A 24,027-nucleotide genomic window follows, 5' to 3' on the forward strand; every position below is an offset into this window, starting at 1 on the left:
GTGCCCTCTTTGCCCACTGCAACACTAGGATGAACCCCTCAGTGATCTTAAATTCATCCTCTGACTGCCCTTTACCCATGACTGCAGAGTGAAACCAGGCAATAACATTTAATTTGCACATCCCCCAAAACTTGCTGGTGAAATTGCAGACTTCTGTGTAGCTAATTTAAGCCTCCTTGTTCTGGGCTGGTTTCTTCTTCATAGACTGCTTAGAAGGACTCTACAGGAACCCTCCCCGCTCGCCCCAGGCTGGAAAATGCTGAATTAGATGAATATTCAAAATTTGATGCTGATGAATTTAAAGAAGAAACAATCTGTTCATTCAGTATGAGAGATACAAATATGAACTAGCAGTATGGCTGTATAGTTTTATTTTTCAAGCTGTGCAAGTGCAGATACAATCTAAATATGGTATTTTAGGCCCTGTTCTGAATGAGGCTGTAGGTATTGCCGAGTAGAGGCACCTCAGTAATGAGTACTAAAGCTGATCAAGTGAACTTTGTGCAGTTATCAGCCGAGAAGTTAACGAATATCAGGCGTGTCACTCATATGCCGAAGAAGAGTAGTTATCACAGACTGATGATCAGAGACCATGGAGGGAAAATACTGTATATAAAAAGCACGTTGCAGATCTGAGATCTGTTTCAAAGGGGGAAGCATTTAGATTTATGAGGCTGTACATGGGAGCTATTAGTGCACCTGTTAACAGATGATGCCGATTATTCCTCCTAGGCGCCTTGACTTTTTTAGAAAAATAATTGTCTGGATGTCATTAAAATTAAATTGCCTTTTGTTTCTCAATAAGGCAAAAATTGATAACACAGTCAAGACATCTGAGACAGCACTTTCTTAAAATCTGCACAGCAAAATGGCCACTTTATTGGGTTTAGAGTTGACATCCTGATACTGGCATTAGCCTGGAAAGTTAGTAGTCATCTGCTCCTCTCCTGCACACTGCTAATAACATGTTCTCAGGTGATATGTCGATACATGGAGGGCGCACGTGCTCATTTATCAAAGCTGTGACTAAAGGGAAACACCAAAGGGTATTTAATCACCTAAATTGAAGCTTCATTTTCCTAAGTGCTGTGACAGTGGTGACTTTCATGGAAGTCAGAAGGTTTAACTCGTTATTTTGCTTTCTTATTTTTAAATATTGCCTTTGAAATATTTTATTTTATTTTATTTTATTTTATTTTATTTTATTTTCCCTGTTTCCAGCGGGACTGTTCTTAAATAACAGATTGTTTAATCAGACTGATGGAAGTTTTACACTGAAAATCTTTTTTATGGGCAAAGAGAAAACACACCTTATAGATAAAGTCAAGAACTTACTGCTAGCATAGCTGAAATCTTAACAGTCTAAACCAAGAATCATTGTTAGTTAGGATGTGATTATTACAGAAAAAGAAAGAATACCTCTATGCAGAAGACGTTTCGGTAATAGTGATAATAATAATACAGTTAAAATTGTTAGGCACACTTGGTTTCTATCCTTGTCCTGGTGTTATGCTTACCCCTGCCCTGCTCCCCTGGGTGCTAAGGATGGTGGTTTCATTCTGGTGGCAGGGGAGCGTTACTGCGAGCCATCATCACCTGGAGGAACATGGTGATGTTGAGGATTTCTCCTTCCTCACTCGAGGATCTGCTTGGGTCTTTTTTATGTTTGCTTAAACAGTTTTACACCTTACTCTTTTTTCATTGATCTGAAACTCCATGTAAACATCCAAATTTACTAAATATGGTGCCTTTTACATGTGTTAGATACTGTGTCTTTGTGTTTTTTGTTACTCCTAAAACCTGCGTTGTCCAGGTCCAGGTCTGCATTTCTTTAACAGACCATTGGTGAGTTGTTTATAACCATGGGATCCCCAGTACCAGGCCTGTGCTCCATCTTTTATGATCGCTTGCCTGTGCTCCTCTGTGCCGCATCCCAGGCCACATCTCCGCTTCTCAAGGCCTCTGTTATCCTGTCAGGCTGATATTTCTCTGTACTATATCATTATGTTAGAGTTATACAACCGTGGTGGTGCAATTCAAAAAAATAAAATTAAAACCAGTTAGCCATAGCCACCTGGTCAATTAGAAAAATTGCTGTTACATTTAAACCAAGTAAAAATTGCTGCAGACAAGTCAAGAACAGTTCAGTTAGAGCAAGCCTGACAAGCCTCAGTCCTGAGGCCTTGCAAACTCAGTACAAAGCCTATGGTCTCTTGCTAGCAATGGCAATACCATATTAGAGGGCTACAGGGTGACAGAGGTCATGGTACAATTTTAGGTAAACTTCACACAATGTGTGATAAATATGTGGCAAGTGTGGAACAATGTACATGTGAAAGGTAGCTGTAGTCTGGAACGTCAAATATGTATTTTCTAGTGAGTTCACTCACTTGTTTTGCATAATGGAAACAGTAGCACCCTGCACTGGGGTTGGATTTTTCTGTTTTGAGTTCTTTGTGATGAAACATTTTCCAGTCTCAGTAATTGTTTGTTGAGACAAATAATAAGGTAAATTGCACATCTGACAGAGCTGGCATTCTGCTACCTCATTATCAATACGCACATAGATCAGAAAAAAATACTGAACATTTTTACAAAAGTCTGATGCAAAGACACAGTCTAATACAAAATTCTGTACCGTGAAATTTTATGGGCAAATCAGCAAAAGGCAGTTGAAGCGGTAGGGGCAGTGGGGAAGGTGAGAGTAGAAGGCCAAATTTATGATCACATGTTTGTTTATTTCTAGTATGAGCATGCAGAATCCACAGCTCTGCATTTGTTTTTCTTCAGGGATACGTAATGTATTTCTTCCTATTGGGGTAAGGGTATGTACGAGTTAGTTAACACAAGTCCAGAGATGTATATTAGGTAAGTGAGATTGTGAACTGAGAACACGCACCCATAAAACATTAATCTTTGAGCAGTTTTCAATGTGTACTAAGTATAAGGGGATGGTTGCAGATGCGATGTAAGAAAGAGATCGTGCAGCTGGGCAATCATTACCATATCTCATGACCAGGACTGCGTGCATTTCATTAGTGATAAGGAAAGAGGAGAGCACCTTTATTTCTCTTATTTTCTGTCTCTTTACATCAGCACTTTCTGTATCTCCAGTATCCCTGTGAACACTGAGAACCAGGTACAGTGGGTCAGGATTTCTCATTGCTTATACTCCTGTTAATCCATTTAACTCAATAGCACAATCTGTTAGCACAAATGAGCTGCTGTTAGTATTAGGGCCGTGTTATATTCCTTGCTAGTAAAATTCAGTCTTACATTTCCCTTTCACTGTAGAAAATGTTGGAGCTGTTTAGCAGTTCTTGAAGGTTAAGTAATGTATGGTGGTTTATCTTTCAAAGTTGATTCTTAGTTTCAAATATTTTTCTTTTCTCATAGCCCTGGCCTGGTAGAAAGGTTTCCAGCCTTAGGAGACTGAAGAAAATTGGAACTGGTTCTCTTGGAGAGATGACTATACTGGAGTGGTTTTCAGTCAAAGGAAGCATATAAGCCGTTTACAGGGCTCCTTGCATTTCAGATTCCTTTATCTTACTTCTAGTAATTCAGATGCTTGCTGCACGTTACACTAGCTTGTGGGTTGGAAATCCAGGTGTATGCATGGGAGCAGGGCCAGTATGTTTTTCACAGCAGATCTCCCAACAGTCTGCAGCTCACAGAGTAGCCACTCAGGCAGTAATTATAATGTTTCTAGCAGAATTGCTAGACTTTCAGTTTTGGCTGTAATGAACCATGCGGTAATACCCATTTTGAAGTGACGAATGGTAGGTGCAGGTAATCAAATGATAGGTTCCACTAAATTGAACGCCTTCTCAGCTGAGTTACTATTATGCTACCAAGATACGCATAATAATAGGTAAGAGCTTACACATTCCCACTGTTACTTTCTCAGCTGAAATGTAGCAGTGAAGAAAACAGTACCTGAGTTGATTCAAGCAGATTATGCTGAAGAACCTTCACTTGCACGCAGTGGTCATTTAGCTGTATTAAGGCCTAAGGCTGAAAATGCCCGACAAGTAGAATACAAATGTGAATGTTTTGAAGGGTCAGGCCTTCTTAGCCAATTTCTTATATGTAAATTGTTGGCCAAATTATTCACAGAAGCTGTAATTAGTATTGCAAGGTTGCTGTAATAGGTATGTGGTAAACCTCCTCTCATTTTTTCACGGTGCAACATGTAGGTATTCATATACTTAGACAATTTTGTATTATCAGCTGGTACAGTAAGTTCATTATTGCCATTCTGAAGTGAACTTTTAAACACATACTTACATGTAGTTGAAGTAAAAATTATATTGCATTATCTAATATAAACAAAATATTCTATTTCAAGTGGTTCAGTCAAAGTAGAAAAATCTAATAATGGGAGACTTAAAAAGACAAGCATGCCAGTATCCTTTCTCTTTTATTAAGTTAAATCATTTTCAAAGGCAAAAATCTATTGTGAAAGCTTATATTTAAGCCCTTATATTTCTTTCTTTAACAGGACTGGGAGTTTCCACATTTTATGGGTGATGTTGAAGTGAATCTCCCAGGTTTGCCATCTGCACATATGCAGTTCAAAGTACCTTACTTCCAAAAGATCTTCAAAGAAGAGTATCACATACATATAACTGGTATGTAATGTTACAGTTGTGATACAGTCACACAGTTCACTGTTTCTGCTTAGTAAATGTATGTTAACATGTTCTTAACCACATCCTTTTTTGTCCCCACCCACATACTTGCTATCTACCACGTGCTTTTTGTCCCCACCCACATACTTGCCATCTCTCTGTCTATCCAGCTATATACAGATACAAATGCAAATACATATACACATACAGGTATGTGTACAAAGATCGCAGAAATGAGGAATCTATATCGTATGAACCAAAGAGACCTGCTGTTCTTCATGGATTTCAGCAAATTTTTATGACATTAAGTAATACCTACTGTAGCTTCAGGGATCTTTTATCTAAAACTTCTCTCCAGGGGAATTAGCGGCTTATTTCATTTTCAAATCTCTTATGCTTTCAGATGCCTTTACTATGATTTAAGCTAATATCTTTTCATAACTTCAGTCATTCTCATCTGGCAAAGGCCACTCATAACCACACTTCTATCAGTCATCTAACCAGAAGCAGTCAGTTAAATGACCTCACATAGAATAGGATTGTAGTTATTCAAATGGATGGTAAATATAGATACAAAGGGCCCTATCCTTACATACTGTGAGACACTATTTTAGTAACAGTGGTGAATGAAAAAGAGAAGGTTAAATGGGGTAAATGTTTTGGTTTTAGGTTCAAGCTGTGCAGAAGGATATATTGGTAAGAGAGAGAGATAATCATAATGGATAGAGCAAAAAAAACAGTGCAGGTGTGAATTGACAGTGATCTTTAACTGCTAGTAGAAACAACCATAGGACATGAGACTGTAAAGGGAAAAGATGCATGAGGACATCCAAAGACACCACCCTAGGAAATTCCTGCAGAGCAAGGACAAAAGGAGCATTCAAAGAAGATAACAAAGATAAGGCCAGGAACTAGTAGGGGAGCCACAAGCTCACCAGGCTGCAAAAGCAAAGGGAGGAAAATGCGCCAAGAGGGAAAGAATGATGAACGCAGGACTCAGTCAAGATAGGCTGAGAGTGAAACCTCAGAGAAGGCATTTTTAGCAGAGAAGATAGAAATCTGTGTGATCACACTGAAAACCGGAGGAGCAAACAGGTGCAAAAGTTATCTGCTGGTTATTGGATGAGAGAGGGCAAATGGGCCAGTGGCAAGTACAGTTGGAAAGATTGAAAGTTTTTTGAAGCTGCGTGTAGGAACTCTATTGGAATACTGAGAGAAAATAGACAACCAGCAATAAGAAAGGACTTGGGGATACATATGAGTGAGATAGGTTGAGTAACTGACAGTTTATGGAACAGGATGAAGTGAAACAGGTAAATGATCTCATGGACAGTGACTGGAAAATGTAAAGTGAGAGACAGGATGTGCAGGTGATGGAAGAATACAGATTTTTCTCTCTGAAAGTTAAAATCATGAGCAAAATGGGAAAGGAGAGAAAAAGAGAGTATAAACCTCAGATATTTGACCTGAACTGTAGGCACGAGAGTCAGGGATAGGGAAAAAGATTTGTTTTGCTGCTTTTCAAGACTGAAGCATGAATTTGGAGGGGCTTAGTCCCACAAGTGTCCCAGATGCCCTGCAGTGAATGGATGAACAGAGTAGCATGAACAACAGCCGAGGCATGCTACTGAGGGCTGTGCCGTCAAATATAGGAAGTTAGGATAGAGTTAAAGTAGATGAAAAACAGTGGCTAGTATAAGATGAACTGAAGGACAAAGAAGAACAGTTTTACGCTGTAGAAGAGCTGGGGATATTGATGATGATCAGAGAAGAGCAAAGAATAAGCAACAGCAAAAAACATAAATTAGCCATCGGAAATACAACTGCTAGCAGTGCTGCTGTTTGAAAACAGACCAACTAAGAAAAAACAATATTTACGCATTGTAGAATCCTCTGCAGAGAGAACGGGAGGCCTCTCTGATTTTTTGGCAAGAAGGCATTCTTTAATGAGGATGAGCTAATGAATAGAGGCCTAGGAATATTTTTCCCTGCTCAGCATTAACAAGATCCATTTATTAGATTCACTAGACAAATCAATCCATTTGAGTGCATGTCACGTACTCTGTCTACTGAGAACCTGTTTTATCTCAGTGCTTCACCACTCTTTAGAAGATCTAATAAACAGCCATAACACATGGCACAAGAACCTCCCTTTGGGTAAGTTTTGCTTGAACCATCTGTTCCTGCCATTGGTTCTTGTCTTAGGTTAGGGTATCATCTTGGATCATTTTCAAGCTCTAGTTATTGTGTGGATCTGTAGATACTTGTAATTTTCTATTCAAATCAAGAAGCTTATAAAAGAAAGAACCGGTTCAATATATGTAACAAGGTGAATGTAGTCTAATCTATGAGGGCAGAGGGTGGTGCACGTGAATGCAACTGCACCAGATGACAGGAGGACAAGACGTTGATAATATGAGGAAGGTAAAGCCCCTTGCTTTATTTAAGACTTGTGTAATAGATGGGATCAAGAATGTTAAATTTAAGCGTATTCCTTCTTATTAATAAGAGAGAGGAAGCAAAGACTAAAGCCTGAATATCATTTGTGTTGGTGCTTGCTATAGGGATGAAATCAAGCTGCAGAAATATGACCCATGCCTGATTTCCAAAACTGAACACCCTTTTCTCCCAAATAGCAAGGACAAAGAAAGCATGGCTGAAACACCCACGTAACATCTTTTTCCTGGCAAATTGTATTCTTTATAAGCTTTGTTCTTTTTCAGTCTGTTTTGGTCCCTCTTTGATACAAATAAGAGCAGCCCTGAGCAGTCCTGTTCAGTGCTGGGTTGCTCTAACAAGCAATGGTACCACAATGCTCTAGAATCAGAAGCTGTTTTGAAATATTTGGACTTGTGGGATCTGCCTCAACTGCCCAGCAAATTAGCTCTAAGCAGAGGGGCGTTCAGAGGAGTACAGTACTTTAAACAACCTTTCCGTTGGTGTGTGCTGTGTGTAAGTTCAAAACAGATGAAGGACTTCACAGTTACATGATCTGTGTTGCCAGCTCGCATGATTTTATCACAAGTCTAAAGACAGTTACTTTTCTTGCTTTTTTTCTTCAAGTCCCAGCTCCTGGATTCAGTGACAGTGTGGAAATTTCAGCTTTCATATTTTTTTAAATATACCTCATGATTGCAGAAGAAAAATTAAATGTTCTGCATAATTGTCTAAAAAAGTAGATAAATAAAGCAATGCTAAATATGTTATTTTTAGACCATCTCACTACTTTAAACTAATAACGTACTTTCTTAGGGTTGACTTGTTGATTTCTGAATGTTGCAAATAGGCAGTAATGTTGAAATAACATCCTCAGCCTGTAACTGATATGCTTCAGTGCAATTTTAAATTTACTATCAAAAGACTATCTTTTTACTGGAAACTGAGTGCCTCATGCTCAAATTTCTTTGCATCTAGGAACTTCTAGCAAGCATCTAGTCAGTATTAAATATTTTTATCCTGTTTTCATGGCTGCTTTTATCTATGAACATCAAAAATGACTTGAATTCCTGCATCTGCTTAACTCATCTGGATTTCCCTTGACAGATGGTTCACTGCAGCATGTGTGTTTTCTTTCTTGGGCTGCTGTTTATGAAAATACACAGTCTAGCCTACTTTCTGTAATACCCAGGGAAATTTGTAATACTTAAAAGTAAATTTTGTTACTTCAGATTCTTTCATTGTTGAAAGGCACTCAAAGGCCTGGCTGGTACCCTTTAACAGCAGCCCTGGTAGATCCAAGAGCATCTGCTATCAAGTATGTGGATAAGTTTCAGATAGGAAATGTTAAGGTTTAGAAATCAAAACAGATGGGAGATTTTTTTGGCCCTTTATACACGTGTTTCTGAGTGCTGATTTAGCCAGAGTGCCCTTCCACCTGAAAGAGAAATTGTTCCCTTCGTGGCTATCAAGCACCTAGCAAGGCTGGCTTGTGGAGTTGAGGCAAAAGTGTGTCTAGATCCAGGACAAGCACTGCGTACACAGAGATGGCTGAAGGAGCCTGTGGGCAAAAATAGAAAGGTTAGAGGTAAAGACAAAGCTGTCTCTGCACACACACTTGGCAAAATCTCAGAGGGTTTGCTGCTTAGTTTAAAGGATTTGCTGCTTATTTCAGCTGAGTGGTCTGTATGCATGTATCTAGCTAATAACACTAACATGACAGAAGAAATGAGGAATGTTTCAAAGATTCCTGAACGTGTCTGAATGAACAGAAGTGTCTGAATGTTTTTATATACAAATTGCAATTGAGATAAGAGTTGAAAGTCAGCATTTTCTATGCTACCCCTCTGGATGTGGTTGCACGTTATGAGGCCACTTGAGTCTGACCGTAATAAATGGGATATTCACATTTCCTCTTGACCTCAGGAGGGATGCTGAGGACTGGCTTCTACACAAGACCTGTGTTTTGAGGGTGTGACTGCTCTGTTACTGAGTGGACATACAAAAATAAACATGCTCTAGAATCAGAAGCTATTTCAAAATATTTGGACCTGTGGGATTTGCCTCAATTGCCCAGCAAATCAGTTGCATTTCTGACTGGTTGTTTAACCCCTTGTAGACCTTGTCGGCCTCTTTAAAAATGAGTGCTGTCTAAACATCTTGTTCAGTTCTAGTAGGTATAGATGCCTTTCTGGAAAAAGGAAAGGAAAAATCCATACCTCTTTGACTGTGAGAAAGCCCCTGGCATTCACATACAGTGCACAATTGCTCAGCTTCAATGAGCCAACCAAGGTAGGGAGGGGGACTTTCTTGCCTTTCTAAGCGACAGTCCCCGACAGTCTAATGTTCAGAGCCCATTCCTATAACGTGTCCCCAAACTGACATAGGCGAAGATAGTCCTAATGCCAAGGTTTCCCATCCTGTGAGTGCCCTAGCCATTGGGATACAATGCTCCCCAACAGCTATGTTTTCTCAGAAACCAAGGATGTAGTTTTCATGCTCAAGTAGTGGGGACAGGCTACAAAACCTAGGAAGAGGTGCCTAGGGCTGAGGCTAAACAGCCTGTGTTAGCACCTGATGTTCAGCATATAACTTCCATTGAGGAGCCTGGGTATGTTTTGTTACTGTTTCCTGAAATGTATATTAACCATATTTGACTGGCCTTCCAGTCTTGAGAGCAGATCTTACTGCTACAATCTTCTTCTCAAGCTGTGTTTGTGAAAAAGCCACCTGCTTCGAGAAGGGCTAAATAGTGCTAGGTGTATGACAATGTTCTTGGCCATGCAGACCTCCCAGACCAACCCTAGATCAATAGTGGTACTGATCCGACAGAAAAGTATTGGTTAGGAAACAAATGAAATGAAGACTTCATAGTATGGGGCTCACTTTTCCCTTTCCACTTTTCTTCAGTAATGGAATTTGAAGTACTGTAAAGCAACTTATTTTATTTTTAGGAAATGAGTATCTATAGCTATATATTATATATATTTTATATATATATATATACTGACTCTTTGCAGAACTATAGACTTGAGCTGGGATATGTGCAAGATGAGAAGTCAGGAGTGGCAGTAGCCTTCCAAAATTTAAGATTTCTGATAAACCAAATCCATTTCATATGCTGATCAACCTGTATTTCTTTAGCTATGATTTACTGCCGTGAAAAGACTTAAAGTTTGCTGTAAAACAAAATAACATTTTGTTAAATTTAAGTTGTTTTAGAAAATTATTTTATATACATAGAGAAGTTATACGTGTGTATAATGTTAAAGACAGGTCAATATAATAAGGCTCAAAAATTAATTATACTGGAGAATTATCATCCAATATAAGTTTGTCGGTGGAGACTTCCAGGCCTTTTGGTTCAGTAATGTTTCCAGAAGCATACACGTTGTCAGAGTAGTAAAAAGTGATGAGGGTGTGTCATTTCTACACAGCTATTTGGGTTGCTTGATAGACTGGTCTTACTCGGCTGTCATGCATTCTAGTACAGCTGCACAAAGTCTTGGAACAGGGATAGACAGCAGCAGTCACTGCATTCTAGAAGGACACAAATACTTTCTGTAAGTAACCAAGACAGCACAAGCTCCCAGTAAGTAGTTTTGTGCCTAAGGATTTTAACATAGCTTTGGCTACAGGGAATGCTGAGTAGGAGTAGAAAGATGTCATTGTGATCATATATGGTTCAAAAGAAAAGGAAAAATTAGAGCTCGGAGAAGAGTATGTCAGTGATGCAGAGTGTGTAAAAATTGTCTAGAAATGAGAAACTTAAGGATTTTGGAGTAGGTCCACCACTGAACTTAGTCAGGTCTCAGACAGCTAGATGCCACTTAGACATACAGGGTAAGATTCACCTTAATTAACCTGGGTGTCTTCATCTAAACTGTTTATCTATTTAGGCTGCCTTTATAATCCCACTGAGCTAACTGATAAAATCAGTGGAGCTTAAGGCTGTGCTCCTGCCTGCCTAACCCTCATCTAGGAGCTGAGTGAGGGAGTTTCAAGTTCATGCTTTGAGTAAAACAGGCAAAATATCTCTTTTGTATCAGTCAAGTACTCTAATTCTTGATGTAAGAGGGGTAGGGCCTTCTTAGAATCTGTCTGAGAATAGATTCACAATTACGAAACCACTAAGTAGGACAGATACAACATGAAGCCTACCATCACACACCTAGCTACCTCTATTCAACATTTTTAGCGTTTTTTTCTAGCTTCTTAGTCAACTCCTTGACCAGCAGCAGGCTGCCATGGTGAAGTCTCCTTTGGTGGCTTGCTCTGCATATGTAGTACTTAGGACAACCTGGTCACCCAGCTGATTGCTGTGAAATCCACTAAAGGCCATCATGCATAAAGATGAGGTGCTGCATAGCTCAGTACTGAATCTAAGTGATCTTTGTCAATCATACCTGAAGCCTGCAATCAAGATAACCATAATAGTCCCTTTTGGCCTTTATAAAGGCCATCTCAATAATGTCCCCATTGTATTATGCTTATTGTTTGCCCTTTTCAATTGCCTGTCTTCTCCCTGCACATCTTTACTCTTGCCCTATCAATCTGAATGGAAGCAACAGTATTGGTTCTGCATGAATTTTCCAACTTCCTACTATCTCAGTACCTAGCAGATCTCTCTGGAGAGTCACCTGTCTTGGCTCTGCAGAAACACAAAGTCCCACAAATACATTTTTGATGGAGCCAATAACAGAAGAAGTGGAAGGAAGTTTCTTCAGAGAGGCTGACAATGTGTTTTCCTGGAAAAAGAATATGACTTAAGGAATTAACTTTGGAGTAGTGCCGCAAGGGGTGTTATGTTCTCATTGAAACACGGAAGAATATTTGATGACAAATTATTGTTCCACAAAATGCCCAAGCGCACTGCCTGTGCAAACATAAAGCAGGAAGGAGGTTTTGAATGCAGTAAATCATATTTTCTTTCAAACTGCTTGTAGATAGGTGATAGTTCTAATACTTGTATTTCTTTGTCATTTGTTTTTAGCTTGATTTCCTAAGGAAACGAGGACTATATAATTTTATTCTCTTTATGGGTTAGTCTCACTCTTTATCCATCTCTCAGTTTATCAGCCTCAACTAACTTTTGAACCGACTGCCAATTTCAAAACCGTTTCTCAGTGGGTAGAAATCTGAAGGATAACTACATTCCCATAGTTTGCTGAGACGTGGTGGTCAGGTAGAGGAGAATAATCTAAGCTAGTGCCCAGCTGAGGAAAAAGCAGGTAGAATCCAGCCATTATGTATCCTGTTGGACAGTAGCCAATTGATCAGTGAATGTGTGTATGTCCCAGCCAGGCCATCAACACACACAATGCAACATATTTCCTATCTGTGTTTGTTGAATGGCCATGCTTGATGTGGAAGCTAGGATTATTGTGATGGAGAGAAACATAGAAAATATGTGGCAGAAATCCATAGGAAATAACATTAAACTAGATATTATTATTTTTATTACATTTCATATTTTATTATAATTTCCAGTGTCTTGGTGCTAATTTAAGGAAGTTAAATACTATAAAACAGGAAGATAATCATCTAAAACCATACCTTCCTAAACCCACTTCTTCACCTAATCAATTATAATATTGATAAAAACACAAAATAAAGCTAGAAGAGTTATTCAGGAATTATGTGAACAGAATTCCTTGCAAGGTCTTTTCAGTGCAGTTTGATTTCTGAGTAGTGGTAATAACACAGTGGAATTAACATTCTTACTCATTTTCAGTCTAAGTGTAACCTAGATTGAAGAGGACCATTAAAGAACAATTTCTGAAATACAAGGAGTTACCGTACTAGAGCGTTCTGGTCCATGGTACAACTTCAACACACAGGCTTTCAGGAACTGGAATCCATTTATTCTTTACCAAACTTGTGACATAAATCATTCTATAGATGCTCTGATATGACTATTTGATTTTTCACTTGAAACACAATTAAATATGAGTAAAACATAGACTAATGTCATTCATCATCAGCGGAGACTTTCCTCCTTGAATGTCCTCTCGTACAATGCTGTGATAAGTTGCAGACACAACTTCTCAATTCTAACACATCTTTGATGACATGTAGATTTGGTGCATTTTGGGTGATGTCTGTCATCCCTGCACACATGAGATCTTAACATGTTCGGCTAGTATGTGAGAAATGCTTAAACTATGGAATTTATTTTGTTTTGTTTTTATATAATTTGTTTTGTGGAATCATAGCGTAATTTAGATTAGAAAGGACAGGTGAAGGTCATCTGTTCCAACACCCTGCTCAAAGCAGGGCCAACTTTGCAATTACACTGAGTTTTGCATGCCTGGAGGAGGCATGTAAAAGAGTAAATTTATACCTCTTCAATAATCAAAAGAGAAAGGTTTCCTCCTCCAGTATTGCAGGAACCTAATATTATAGCCTGAGTCACTCTCGGGAGAAGTTTCTTACTACACTGACTGCAGGAAAAGCTAAGCTGACTAGCCTCTCAAGACTAAAATCAGCCCTTGCTGATCTTTTTGCTCTGAGGGAGTAATAGCTCTAAATCACAGTTTATCCAGTTGTGTCCACCTGCCTATGTGTAGGCACCCTGAGTGGTATATTAAACAATTTAAGTATCTACTCTTAAAATTTACATAATTACCGACCCTCAAAAAAGTCTCACCTCAGCCATTCCTGGCATGTGAACAGTTCTATCAGACATGACCTTTTGAAGAATTTCCACCTGAATATTGTTCAAGCCTTGAAATTAATGCCCTTTAAGTTTATTGATCACATCACCTAGTGGTTTAACCAACAGGTCACTTACATACTGCAGCGTAAATTCAGTTGATATACTGCTGTGTGTTACAGAGGTATTTTGCATTACAAAATTATTTTATTATGTGCTCAGATATAATTGTGAAATACGGAGGGAGAGTCAGCATAAATCTGACTATGATGAAAATTTTATTGTAAATTAATACCTCTTTCAATGATTAATGAAAAAATGATTTTTTTTTCTCTGAATAGCATTTACATATTACTACATCTGTCATGCTTCGAAAATGGATATGTCAGCTGACAGAACCTTCTTTTTCCAAAACAGGCAAATGGTTTAACTATGGAATTATCTTTCTGGTTTTAATCTTGGATCTCAATATGTGGAAGAACCAGATCTTTTACAAGCCTCATGAATATGGTCAATATATCGGTCCTGGACAGAAGATCTACACAGTGAAGGACTCAGAAAGCTTGAAAGATCTTAACAGAACTAAGTTATCTTGGGAATGGAGATCCAATAACACTAACCCATTGACCAACAGGACCTATGCCGAAGGAGACATGTTCTTGCACAGCAGATACACAGGCTCCAGCCTTGATGTCAAATGCCTGGCTTTTATTCCAAGTTTGCTGGCTTTTGCATTGTTTGGTTTCTTCATCTGGTTCTTTGGGCGATTTCAGAAAACCGACCAAGGCATGGAGAATTTAGACAAATCATACACAAGAATGAAAAGAAAGTCACCATCAGATATGGGAATGACACGAGAAAATACACAGGTGTTAGTAGAAGAACCATTAAGTTTTCAAGAACCACATCTAGTATCCATAAAATCAGACTTGAGTGAAATTGTTTTTAATTCTTCTCTTCTAACTTCTGAAAACTTGAACGCACAACTGAATGAGCAAGATAGCCCTTTACAGCCAGTACCAGAGTCCTCTGTCCCTAAGAGTAATCCTGTGACCTAGAGCCTAATACCCAGGAAAGTCAATTTAAATAAGCAGTTATTATAAGAGTTCAGTTTTACCTTTTGTAAGTTAAGATTTACGTAGTGGTTAGAATAAGAAACTCAACCTATACCACAAAGGTGCTCAGCATGCTTTTTCTAGGGATTTTGTTTTCTATTTGTATTATAGTACATGTGCCTACTGTATATCTAACATTCCTTTATAGATTGCTTCCCAAAATTGCACAAGCTACTTATTAATACGTTACCTTAACTGTACAGTAGTGTATTAGATGATTACTTGCAGGTATAAAATTCTACCATGGTGGTGCCTTGAGACATTAAACTGTTTTTTAACTGAACACCAGATGTATAGCACAGTTCTTCTAACCTATTTTGCGGAGTTTTTGTACATGGTTATTTCAAGTGTCATTTAACGTCTTAGCAGAGGAGATAAATACAGTTATTCCTAAAGAAGGGTTTCTGTTAGGACATCACGACTTGACTTTGTTGTTTACTCATCTATTGAGTCAGTGACTTTGATGACCGGACTGCAGAGAAGCATGTTGATTACCTTTTAATTTTTGCTGGCTAGCTGCCAAACACAAATACAGATGCACTATGTGGTAAACAGTAGAGTGATAATACAGCATGGGTCACTACTTATGAAAATATGACTTTCTCCATCAGTAATTGCAATTAGGTGATAATGCCTAATTATATTTTTCGTAATTAAAGATAAACTGCTCCTTGATTAAAAATTCTGCCCTTCACCTTTTAGAAACAGAGGTGAAAATACATAGCTGAAGCAACTTTTTCCATCATCACACCAAACCTATGCAACATCAAAGGGCCATTGGAGTGATTACAATAATAGACACAGAGCCTGTTAAATCCAGTATCTGTGCAGTGAAGTATAGATATGGTCTGGGAATCCGTCGCAGTGTGAAACTCACCACACGGGTGGACAGTCTAATTTCTGCAAAGACTGAAGAAATGTGCGGGGGTTTTCATTAAAGCGGATTAGTAATGAATTGTATCGTATCCTTTCTTTTCCCCTTCACCCATTAACCATGAATGAGTGTAACCTGGAAACAAGAATGTGGTGCAAGGTTTTTTTTCTGCTTCTTTGAAGGGGACAGTGGAACATAAATTCCTCTGCTGTATGATCAAACTATATACAGTAAAGAAACTGCATATTAAAACGTTACAGACTCTGATTTGCCTCTAACTTAGTTCTATAAATTGTTGTTGCAAGTTACTAAATAATAAGTCATTTTTAAGTCTGAATTATTTCCCTGTCATTTGCTGGTATTGCTGTATTTTGTCTGTGACTTTTTTATCTCAGTTGTTTTGATCTACCAGCTTTTAAGTTTTCAGAATGCTGAATTTAGTATGCGTAAGAGGACTATGCATTTATTAACCGTCACTTGGGAGCCAATTTTAATAAACATAATTCGGCAATTGTTTATTATGAGGCAGGAATATATCCTGTTAGTTTGGGGATTTTTTTAGCACTTTACCCATGCTTTATCCTATTTAAAATTATAAATATTTCTGACACTGATAGTATCATCGTAATGTCAAAATCAAACATTTTGCTTATGGAACATTTAATATTTCATCAGACAAAAGTTCCCTTTTTAATCAGGCTAAATGTGTATCCATTAAAAATTACAGCTAAAAATAAAGCTATGATTAGGTTCTGCCTAGTGCAGCCTATAAATTTGTTCTATTGACTTAAAATATATTCAAAGCCAGACTATTAATTAGTTTTGGTAGCACACTGTGAGATCCTGCCTGTACTATATAGGAGGTGATTGTACTGATGCTTGACTTTCAAACAGAATATGATTTAGAAAAATAACAGCATTTGGTAAGTACTTACAGATAATGGCTAATTAATCTTGCAGATGTATACTTCTCGGTGTGTTTTGGATACTCTAAACCCAAATACTGAAAACCTCCTATCAATCTCTTTCCTTTTTTTTGTGCATGGGAGTGGTTAAATCTATTAGTAAGTAGGCAGAAAATTTGAGCCTTACTGCCTGCATGTTTACATGACTGAGAAAACAGTTATTAAGCAACTGCGCTGCAGCGAAAATAATTCTGTGACCTCACATAGAGGTCATTACAAGGTCATTACAAGCCTGCATAAAAGAGAGGAAAAAAGTAATCCTAGATTTTGCATGAGAGTTTAAATTAATGGCCAAGCACAGAAACTGCTTATGTCATGAATTCAGAAGAAGCCAAAAGACTCAATATAGCCACCACCCTGGTCAACTCGTCACTTTAATCAAAGTAGGAAGGACTCTCTAGTTGTGTCTCAAATGTAAACACACACACAGATGGGAGAAGAAAGGAGTATTTCCACTGTCTGCTTTAGGTGTCTAATTTGAGAAGCTAAAGTGAGAAGGTTAGTCTCACCCTGAGCCCCTTCTGATGCAGGCAGAGACTTGAAATATGAGTAGCCTAAAGATGATTCAGTGACTGATGTAGACGTTTATGTCTACAGTAGTAAGCAGTGCAACTCAGTAGGGATGAATTTGTTGGTGGTGCTGAGGAGCCAGTGACCACAGTTTGTGCCTTTCATGCTTTTACTTCACCCTAGCCCTACTCTGGTCCTATAAACTGGATGCCCATTAGTGGTTAGAGTATGATTCAGTCAAATCTGGTTTGCGTGCAGACAACACACAGTTTGAACTAGAGTGCAGTAAGTGGGCACAATCAAAACTGTGCTCCTGAGCTGATCTAATAGAGGTTACTAATGCAGATTCATCCTCAGTCTTCTCCTGAAGCAACTTGTCTTTCTCCATGGACTGTAGAAGGGTACACAGGAAACTGGGCAGCTAAGTTAGGGGCCTGAAATTGGTTACCTAAAATAGTCATTGGAAATACTCCTCCCCCAAGCACATTCATAGTTTTCAACTGTTGTTCGTAATTACCATTCTCAAATATTTCCTTAACTCAAAACACTCCTGAAACCCTTTCTAATTTAGTATCCACCACACCTTTGATATAGATGGTTAAGCTCTTTCTTCTGAAAGCTTAACTATCATACAAAGTTTTATCTTTTTTTTTGTTTTTCTGTGGAAGTTGAGGAATCCATGGAAGGGATCAAGCTTGAGGAAGTGTCCAGTCATTCACACACGTTGCACAAGTCTCTGTTCTGCTCTCTATAATAAGCCATTTAACAATTGCATCACTCTAGGGCTGGCCTGTGTCTGCTTTGTCAGAGACTGGACTTGGTACAGTAGCTTTTCCTTTAACATGGCTGTACTGTACAGTGATGGATAATAGATACTCTCTAAATAATATAGAAAGAGGAGACATCTCTGGGCTAAGCACACAAGATTTATGAGCTCACAGGGGCCTATAAATTTCTGTAGCATCCTCAACGATTACCTCTGCCGAGATGAAAACAACATGGAGAACATAGAAGGTAAGTATGTCTGTAGAAAGTGCCTTGAATATAATTTTCATGCATATGAGAACATATATGTACATCTAAAATCCAACTATATATGATATGTATGTGTATTAGGAGCCTAGGGATTGGTTGATTGTCTTGAGGAAACTGCCAGTTCTCCGAAGCAGACAATTCACTACTGTCCTCTGTATTCTACATTGCTCCGTGAATGTATTCCAGATTACTTCATTTCCTCTGCCTCCACTTCTGTTGCCTAGAAAGTACAAAACCAAAATGGAACATGTAATTGCATTATCTGCTTCCCCCACATTAATTTGCTTTAATTTATGGAAAAAGTAAACTTGTTTTATTTTAAAGGTTTCTTTCCTCTGCAGCTAGTAACATAATACTCTGAACTACCACACTGTATTACAATATGCGTTTAATTCTTGCTTTTCCTCCAGTGAATAGCTTCCATCATGACAGCCAGCTGAAAATACAGAAAAGACACCTCTTAGAGACTGGAAAGATAGGAATTCTGATACCTGCTAGACTGGCAAGTTCATTTACCCCCAAGTGCACAGGTTATGGCTTACTATTAAAAGTTGTAACAGATTTTTAACACACTATCGTTAATTTTAACAACTTCCTAGGAGAGGCTTGGCGGGAGAAAACTTTTTATCTCAGGCCATAAAGCTGAAGATAGTTAAGGTCCTGCAAGCAGAGCGTTGCAGCCTTTTAGGTTGCATTTAAAAGTAACTATTTTGGAGCAGATTGCAAGAACCATAAAAATTAGATGGGCCAAGCTCTGAATAAGACCATAAAGTTGATTCACTTGCAGCTGTCCAGTGCAGCATATAGACAAATCACATACTTTTACAGATGTTGGAGTGACCTCGTGCTTGGGATTATGTGTAGTGACATGCAAAGATTCAAACTGTATTTATTAACAAGCAGTTGCAGTCCTTTTCTCGATAAGACATCAGACTTACCAGCTGTTTACCATACTGTCTCTCTGCTAGCCCTCCACTCTAAGTCTCAAATGACAAAGGGAACATTCATCTTTCTTTCCCTGTACACTCAAAACTTTCCTATGTGGAGTCTGGGCTTCCTGAACATGGTGTGGCATGTCACAGTGATGCCAAATACACAAATAGGACAATCAAGGACAGGCAGAAGAATGAAGTCTCCTCTGTGCGTTCCACAGCCTTGAGATGGCTTTGGGGGGTAATGAAGAACCCATTACGTGAGCATTTTAGAGGCAAATTAATTTAAATGGAAGTCCTGTTTCACAGGAAGACGGGGGGAGAAATGGAGAGACTGAGAATTACTATAAATCTGTTCCATCTCCTACACATATTGAAGCAGAAGCAGCAAGTCCCTGTTCCCAAATGCTCGTAAGCCCTTCTCAGCTTCCAGATGACTTCTGGGTGAGTAGCTCTTCTGGGTGACTAGGTTTCAGCACCATCTTATTTTCCTCTTAACACTTTCTCTGCACAGGTGATGTCAGCAGCTTTTCACTGTTTGGGAGAAGGAACTTGTTTTCTGAAGGGGAAGCAGGAAGAAACTTATGAAGGAGAAGCCCCATGGGGCTGGGCTGGGCTGTGTACCCTCCACAGAAACTCCTTACTGGTGAGAATAAAAGTATGAATCTAGCTGGTTTGCAAAGAGGATTCTAGTACCATCAAATCCTTTCAGAAATAAATGTTACAGCAACAGCATGGCCATGAAGATTCTTGTAATCTCATGCTTTTCCTTTGATGTCTGACAACTGGGGTCTGCGGAAGAGCATCTTATCTGATTCCTGCAGGCAGGTTACAGAGCTGGATCTCATACTGCTTTGTGACATCTGGAGCACTCCTCTGCATATGGAATTTCTCCTTTTCTTTCTTTCCTCTGTCTTTTTTTCTTTCTTTTTTCTTTTTTCTTTTTTCTCTTTTCCTGAAGTCTGTTTGGTTCCTCTGTTTTTATTGTTTTCCAAATAATTTTTACTTTTAGTGGCCTAAAACACAGATCACCCACCAAAGGCCCTAATTGCTGCTATTGATAAAATACCATCTGTACACAGGCTCTGCCCAGCCAAGAAGATTCTGCCAAAGAAGCAACAGGTACTTTTCCTAAGGCATCAGCAGTCTAGGGACAGCGCTAGCATAAAAATGGTTCATTGCAATACTATATGTTACATGCAGGAGGGTGTTTTGTCCATGCAGCCAGGTCCATCCGTGCAGTTTTACAAAGGATTATTTGCAGGCAGGGTTATTTTTGATGACTCATTGTTACATTTGTTCAAGAAGATGCATGACTGTACAAGTTCCAAACAACCGTAGCAATGTCTCTGCTCTTAACAAGTAACCTGCCCTGCTCTCTACTACGTTTGAAGGAGACATGATGAGCCAAGTGAACATATCGGATGTGTTTCTCAACTTTCCCTTAATTCTAGCTGTTCAGTGCCTAAGGTAAAAGGGGCCTTAGCCTGCTCATGCACAAAGTCCCAGAGTGCCCTGCCTAGCATAGCTTCAGGGGATTTTTAAAAAAGAGCAGGCTCCTTTCTTCACTTCAGACAGACAAGCATTGCTGCTGTGGCTGGCCATAGTGGCACTCCTACCTATTGCAAAGGAAATAAGAAGAGCAGAGAGGAGCCATAAGAGTCAAAATCAAAATGCAGTATTTATGTCTAAAAAGTCAATACTGACCACATTTTCACAGAATCACAGAATCATTTAGGTTGGAAGGGACCTCCGCACATCATCTAGTCCAACCTCCCTGCTCAAGCAGGGTCCTCTAGAGCATATTGCCCAGGATCACATCCAGACGGGTTTTGAATATCTCCAGGGAAGGAGACTCCACCACCTCTCGGGGCAACCTGTTCTAGTGCTCTGTCACCCTCACAGGAAAGAAGTTTTTTCTCAGGTTTAGGTGGAACTTCCTGTGGTTCAGTTTGTGCCCGTTGCCTCTCGTCCTGTCGCTGGGCACCACGGGGAAGAGACTGGCCCCATCTTCTCAACACCCTCACTTCAGATACTTGTACACATTGATCAGATCCCCTCTCACTCTTCTCTTCTCCAGGCTGAACAGGCCCAGCTCTTTCAGCCTTTCTTCATAGGAGAGATGCTCCAGTCCCCCCATCATCTTTGTAGCCCTCCGCTGGACTCTCTCCAGTAGCGCCATGTCTCTCTTGTACTGGGGAGCCCAGAACTGGACACAGTACTCCAGGTGAGGCCTCCCCAGGGCTGAACAGAGGGGCAGGATCACCTCCCTCCACCTGCTGGCAACACTCTGCCTCATGCACCCCAGGAGACCATGGGCCTTCCTGGCCACAACAGCACACTGCTGCCTCATGCTTCACTTGTTGCCCACCAGCACTCCCAGGGCCTTCTCGGCAGAGCTGCTTTCCAGCAGGTCAGCCCCCAGCCTGTACTGCCGCATGGGGTTATTCCTCCCTAGGTGCAGGACCCTGCACTTGCCTTTGTGGAACTTCAGGAGGTTCCTCTCCGCCCAGCTCTCCAGCCTGTCCAGGTCCCTCTGGATGGCAGCACAGCCTTCTGGTGTGTCAGACACTCCTCCCAGTTTCGCATCATCAGCAAACTTGCTGAGGGTGCACTCTGTGCCTTCCTCCAGGTCATTGATGAATAAGTTCAACAAGACGGGACCCAGGACTGACCCCTGGGGGACACCACTAGCTACAGGCCTCCATCTTGACTCTGCACCACTGACCACAACCCTCTGAGCTCGACCATCCAGCCACTTCTCAATCCACCTCTCCGTCCACTCATCCAACCCACACTTCCTGAGATTCCCTAGGAGGACGTGATGGGAGACAGTGTCAAAAGCCTCGCTGAAGTCCAGGGAGACAACATCCACTGCTCTGCCCTCATCTACCCAGCCAGTCATTCCATCAGAGAAGGCTCTCAGGTTGGTCAAGCGTGATTCCCCTTTGGTGAATGCATGCTGACTACTCCTGATCACCTTCTTGTCGTCCAGATGCTTAGTGAGGACCTCCAGGATGAGCTGTTCCCTCACCTTTCCAGGGATGGAGGTGAGGCTGACAGGCCTGGAGTTCCCTGGCTCCTCCTTGTGGCCCTTTTGGAAGACTGGAGTGACATTGGCTTTCTTCCAGTCCTCAGGCACCTCTCCTGATTGCCATGACCTTTCCAAGATGGTGGAGAGTGGCCTAGCAATAACATCCGCCAGCTCCCTCAGCACTCGTGGATGCATCCCATCGAGGCCCATGGATTTGTGGGTGTCAGGTTTGCACAAATGATCTCTAACCTGATCCTCCTCGACCAAGGGAGAGTCTTCCTTTCCCCAGACTTCCTCTCTTGTCCCCAGGGTCTGGGAGTCCTGAGGGCTGGCCTTAGCAATGAAGACTGAAGCAAAGGCAGCATTCAGCAACTCTGCCTCCTCTGTATCCTTCGTTGCCAGGGCACCCACCCCATTCAGCAGCGGGCCCACGTTCTCCCTAGTCTTCCTTTTGCTATTGATGTATTTGAAGAAGCCCTTCTGGTTGTCCTTGCTATGCCTTGCCAGATTCAATTCCAACTGGGCCTTAGCCTTCCTTGTCGCATCCCTGCACACTCTGACAACGTCCCTGTATTCCCCCCAAGTGGCCTGTCCCCTTTCCCACATTCTGTAGGCTTCCTTGTTCTGTTGGAGTTTTGACGGGAGTTCCTTGCTCATCCATGCAGGTCTCCTGCCCGCTTTGCTGGACTTCTTGCTCAGAGGACCGCACCCATCTTGAGCCTGGAGGAGGTGATGCTTGAGTATTGACCAGCTTTCTTGGACCCCTCTTCCTTCGAGGGCCCTACCCCATGGGATTCCTCCAAGTAGGTCCCTGAAGAGGCCCAAGTTAGCTCTCCTGAAGTCCAGGGTTGCAATCCTACTCATTGCCCTGCTTCCTCCTCGTAGGATCCTGAACTCCACCATCTGATGGTCACTGCAGCCAAGGCTGCCCCCAACCTTCACGTCTCCAACTAGACCTTCTTTGTTTGCTAGTACAAGATCTAGCAGTGCGCCTCTCCTCGTTGGCGTCTCCACCGCCTGGGTCAAGAAATTATCATCAATCCTCTGCAGGAACCTCTTTGACTGTTTGTGCCTGGCTGTGCTGTCTTCCCAGCAGATGTCAGGGTGGTTGAGGTCTCCCATGAGAACCAGGGCCTGTGATCGTGAGGCTACTTCCAGCTGTCTGTAGAAGGCCTCATCGACGACTTCCTCCTGATCAGGTGGCCTGTAGTAAACCCCCACCACCGTGTCACCCATGTTAGCCTGCCCTTTAATGCTTACCCATAGGCTCTCCACTTGCCCTTCATCCACCCCGAGGCAGAGCTCCATACATTCTAGTTGCTCCCTCACATAAAGGGCAACTCCACCACCTCGCCGTCCTGGCCTGTCTTTGCTAAAAAGCACGTAGCCGTCCATGACGGCATTCCAGTCATGTGAGCTATCCCACCATGTCTCTGTAACCACAATGAGATCACGGCCCTGCGACCGCACACAGATCTCTAACCCTTCCTGCTTATTCCCCATGCTGCATGCATTGGTGTACAGGCATTTCAGAGAGCCAGTCAAGCACGCAGGCTTCCCAGGAGAGGTGCAAGAGGATCCTCCATAGCCATGTCCCATGCTGTCTCCCCTGGCTGCATGCACCCGCTGGAGGCACCCTGACTTGAGCGGTGTTTTACTGACTCCCCTGCCACTATACCACTCCCCTTCCCCCATCTTTCCTAGTTTGAAGCCCTCCTTACCGGGCTGGCCAACCTGTTGGCAAAGACGCGCGTGCCCCGCTTGGTAAGGTGGATCCCGTCGCTCCCCATCAGCTGTTGATCTTCAAACAGGGTCCCATGGTCATAGAAACCAAAGCCCT

The 24,027-nt window shown here is 41.0% G+C and overlaps 1 protein-coding gene across 4 annotated transcripts in view; it reads left to right on the forward strand.

Annotated features, from left to right (window-relative positions):
- TMEM117 (transmembrane protein 117) overlaps positions 1 to 15,978 on the forward strand; it is a 240,055-nt gene extending 224,077 nt beyond the window's left edge. For all 4 annotated transcript variants that reach the window (XM_068933809.1, XM_068933817.1, XM_068933813.1 and 1 more), the window contains 2 exons: positions 4,502 to 4,631; positions 14,140 to 15,978. In XM_068933809.1, the coding sequence (XP_068789910.1) occupies positions 4,502 to 4,631; positions 14,140 to 14,780 (771 nt within the window). In that variant the 3' untranslated portion in view covers positions 14,781 to 15,978. The remainder of the gene's footprint in view (positions 1 to 4,501; positions 4,632 to 14,139) is intronic.
- Positions 15,979 to 24,027: the final 8,049 nt, after the last annotated feature.

The sequence above is a fragment of the Struthio camelus genome, chromosome 1 (genome assembly GCF_040807025.1).
Source record: "Struthio camelus isolate bStrCam1 chromosome 1, bStrCam1.hap1, whole genome shotgun sequence".
Classification (NCBI taxonomy): Eukaryota; Metazoa; Chordata; class Aves; order Struthioniformes; family Struthionidae; genus Struthio; species Struthio camelus.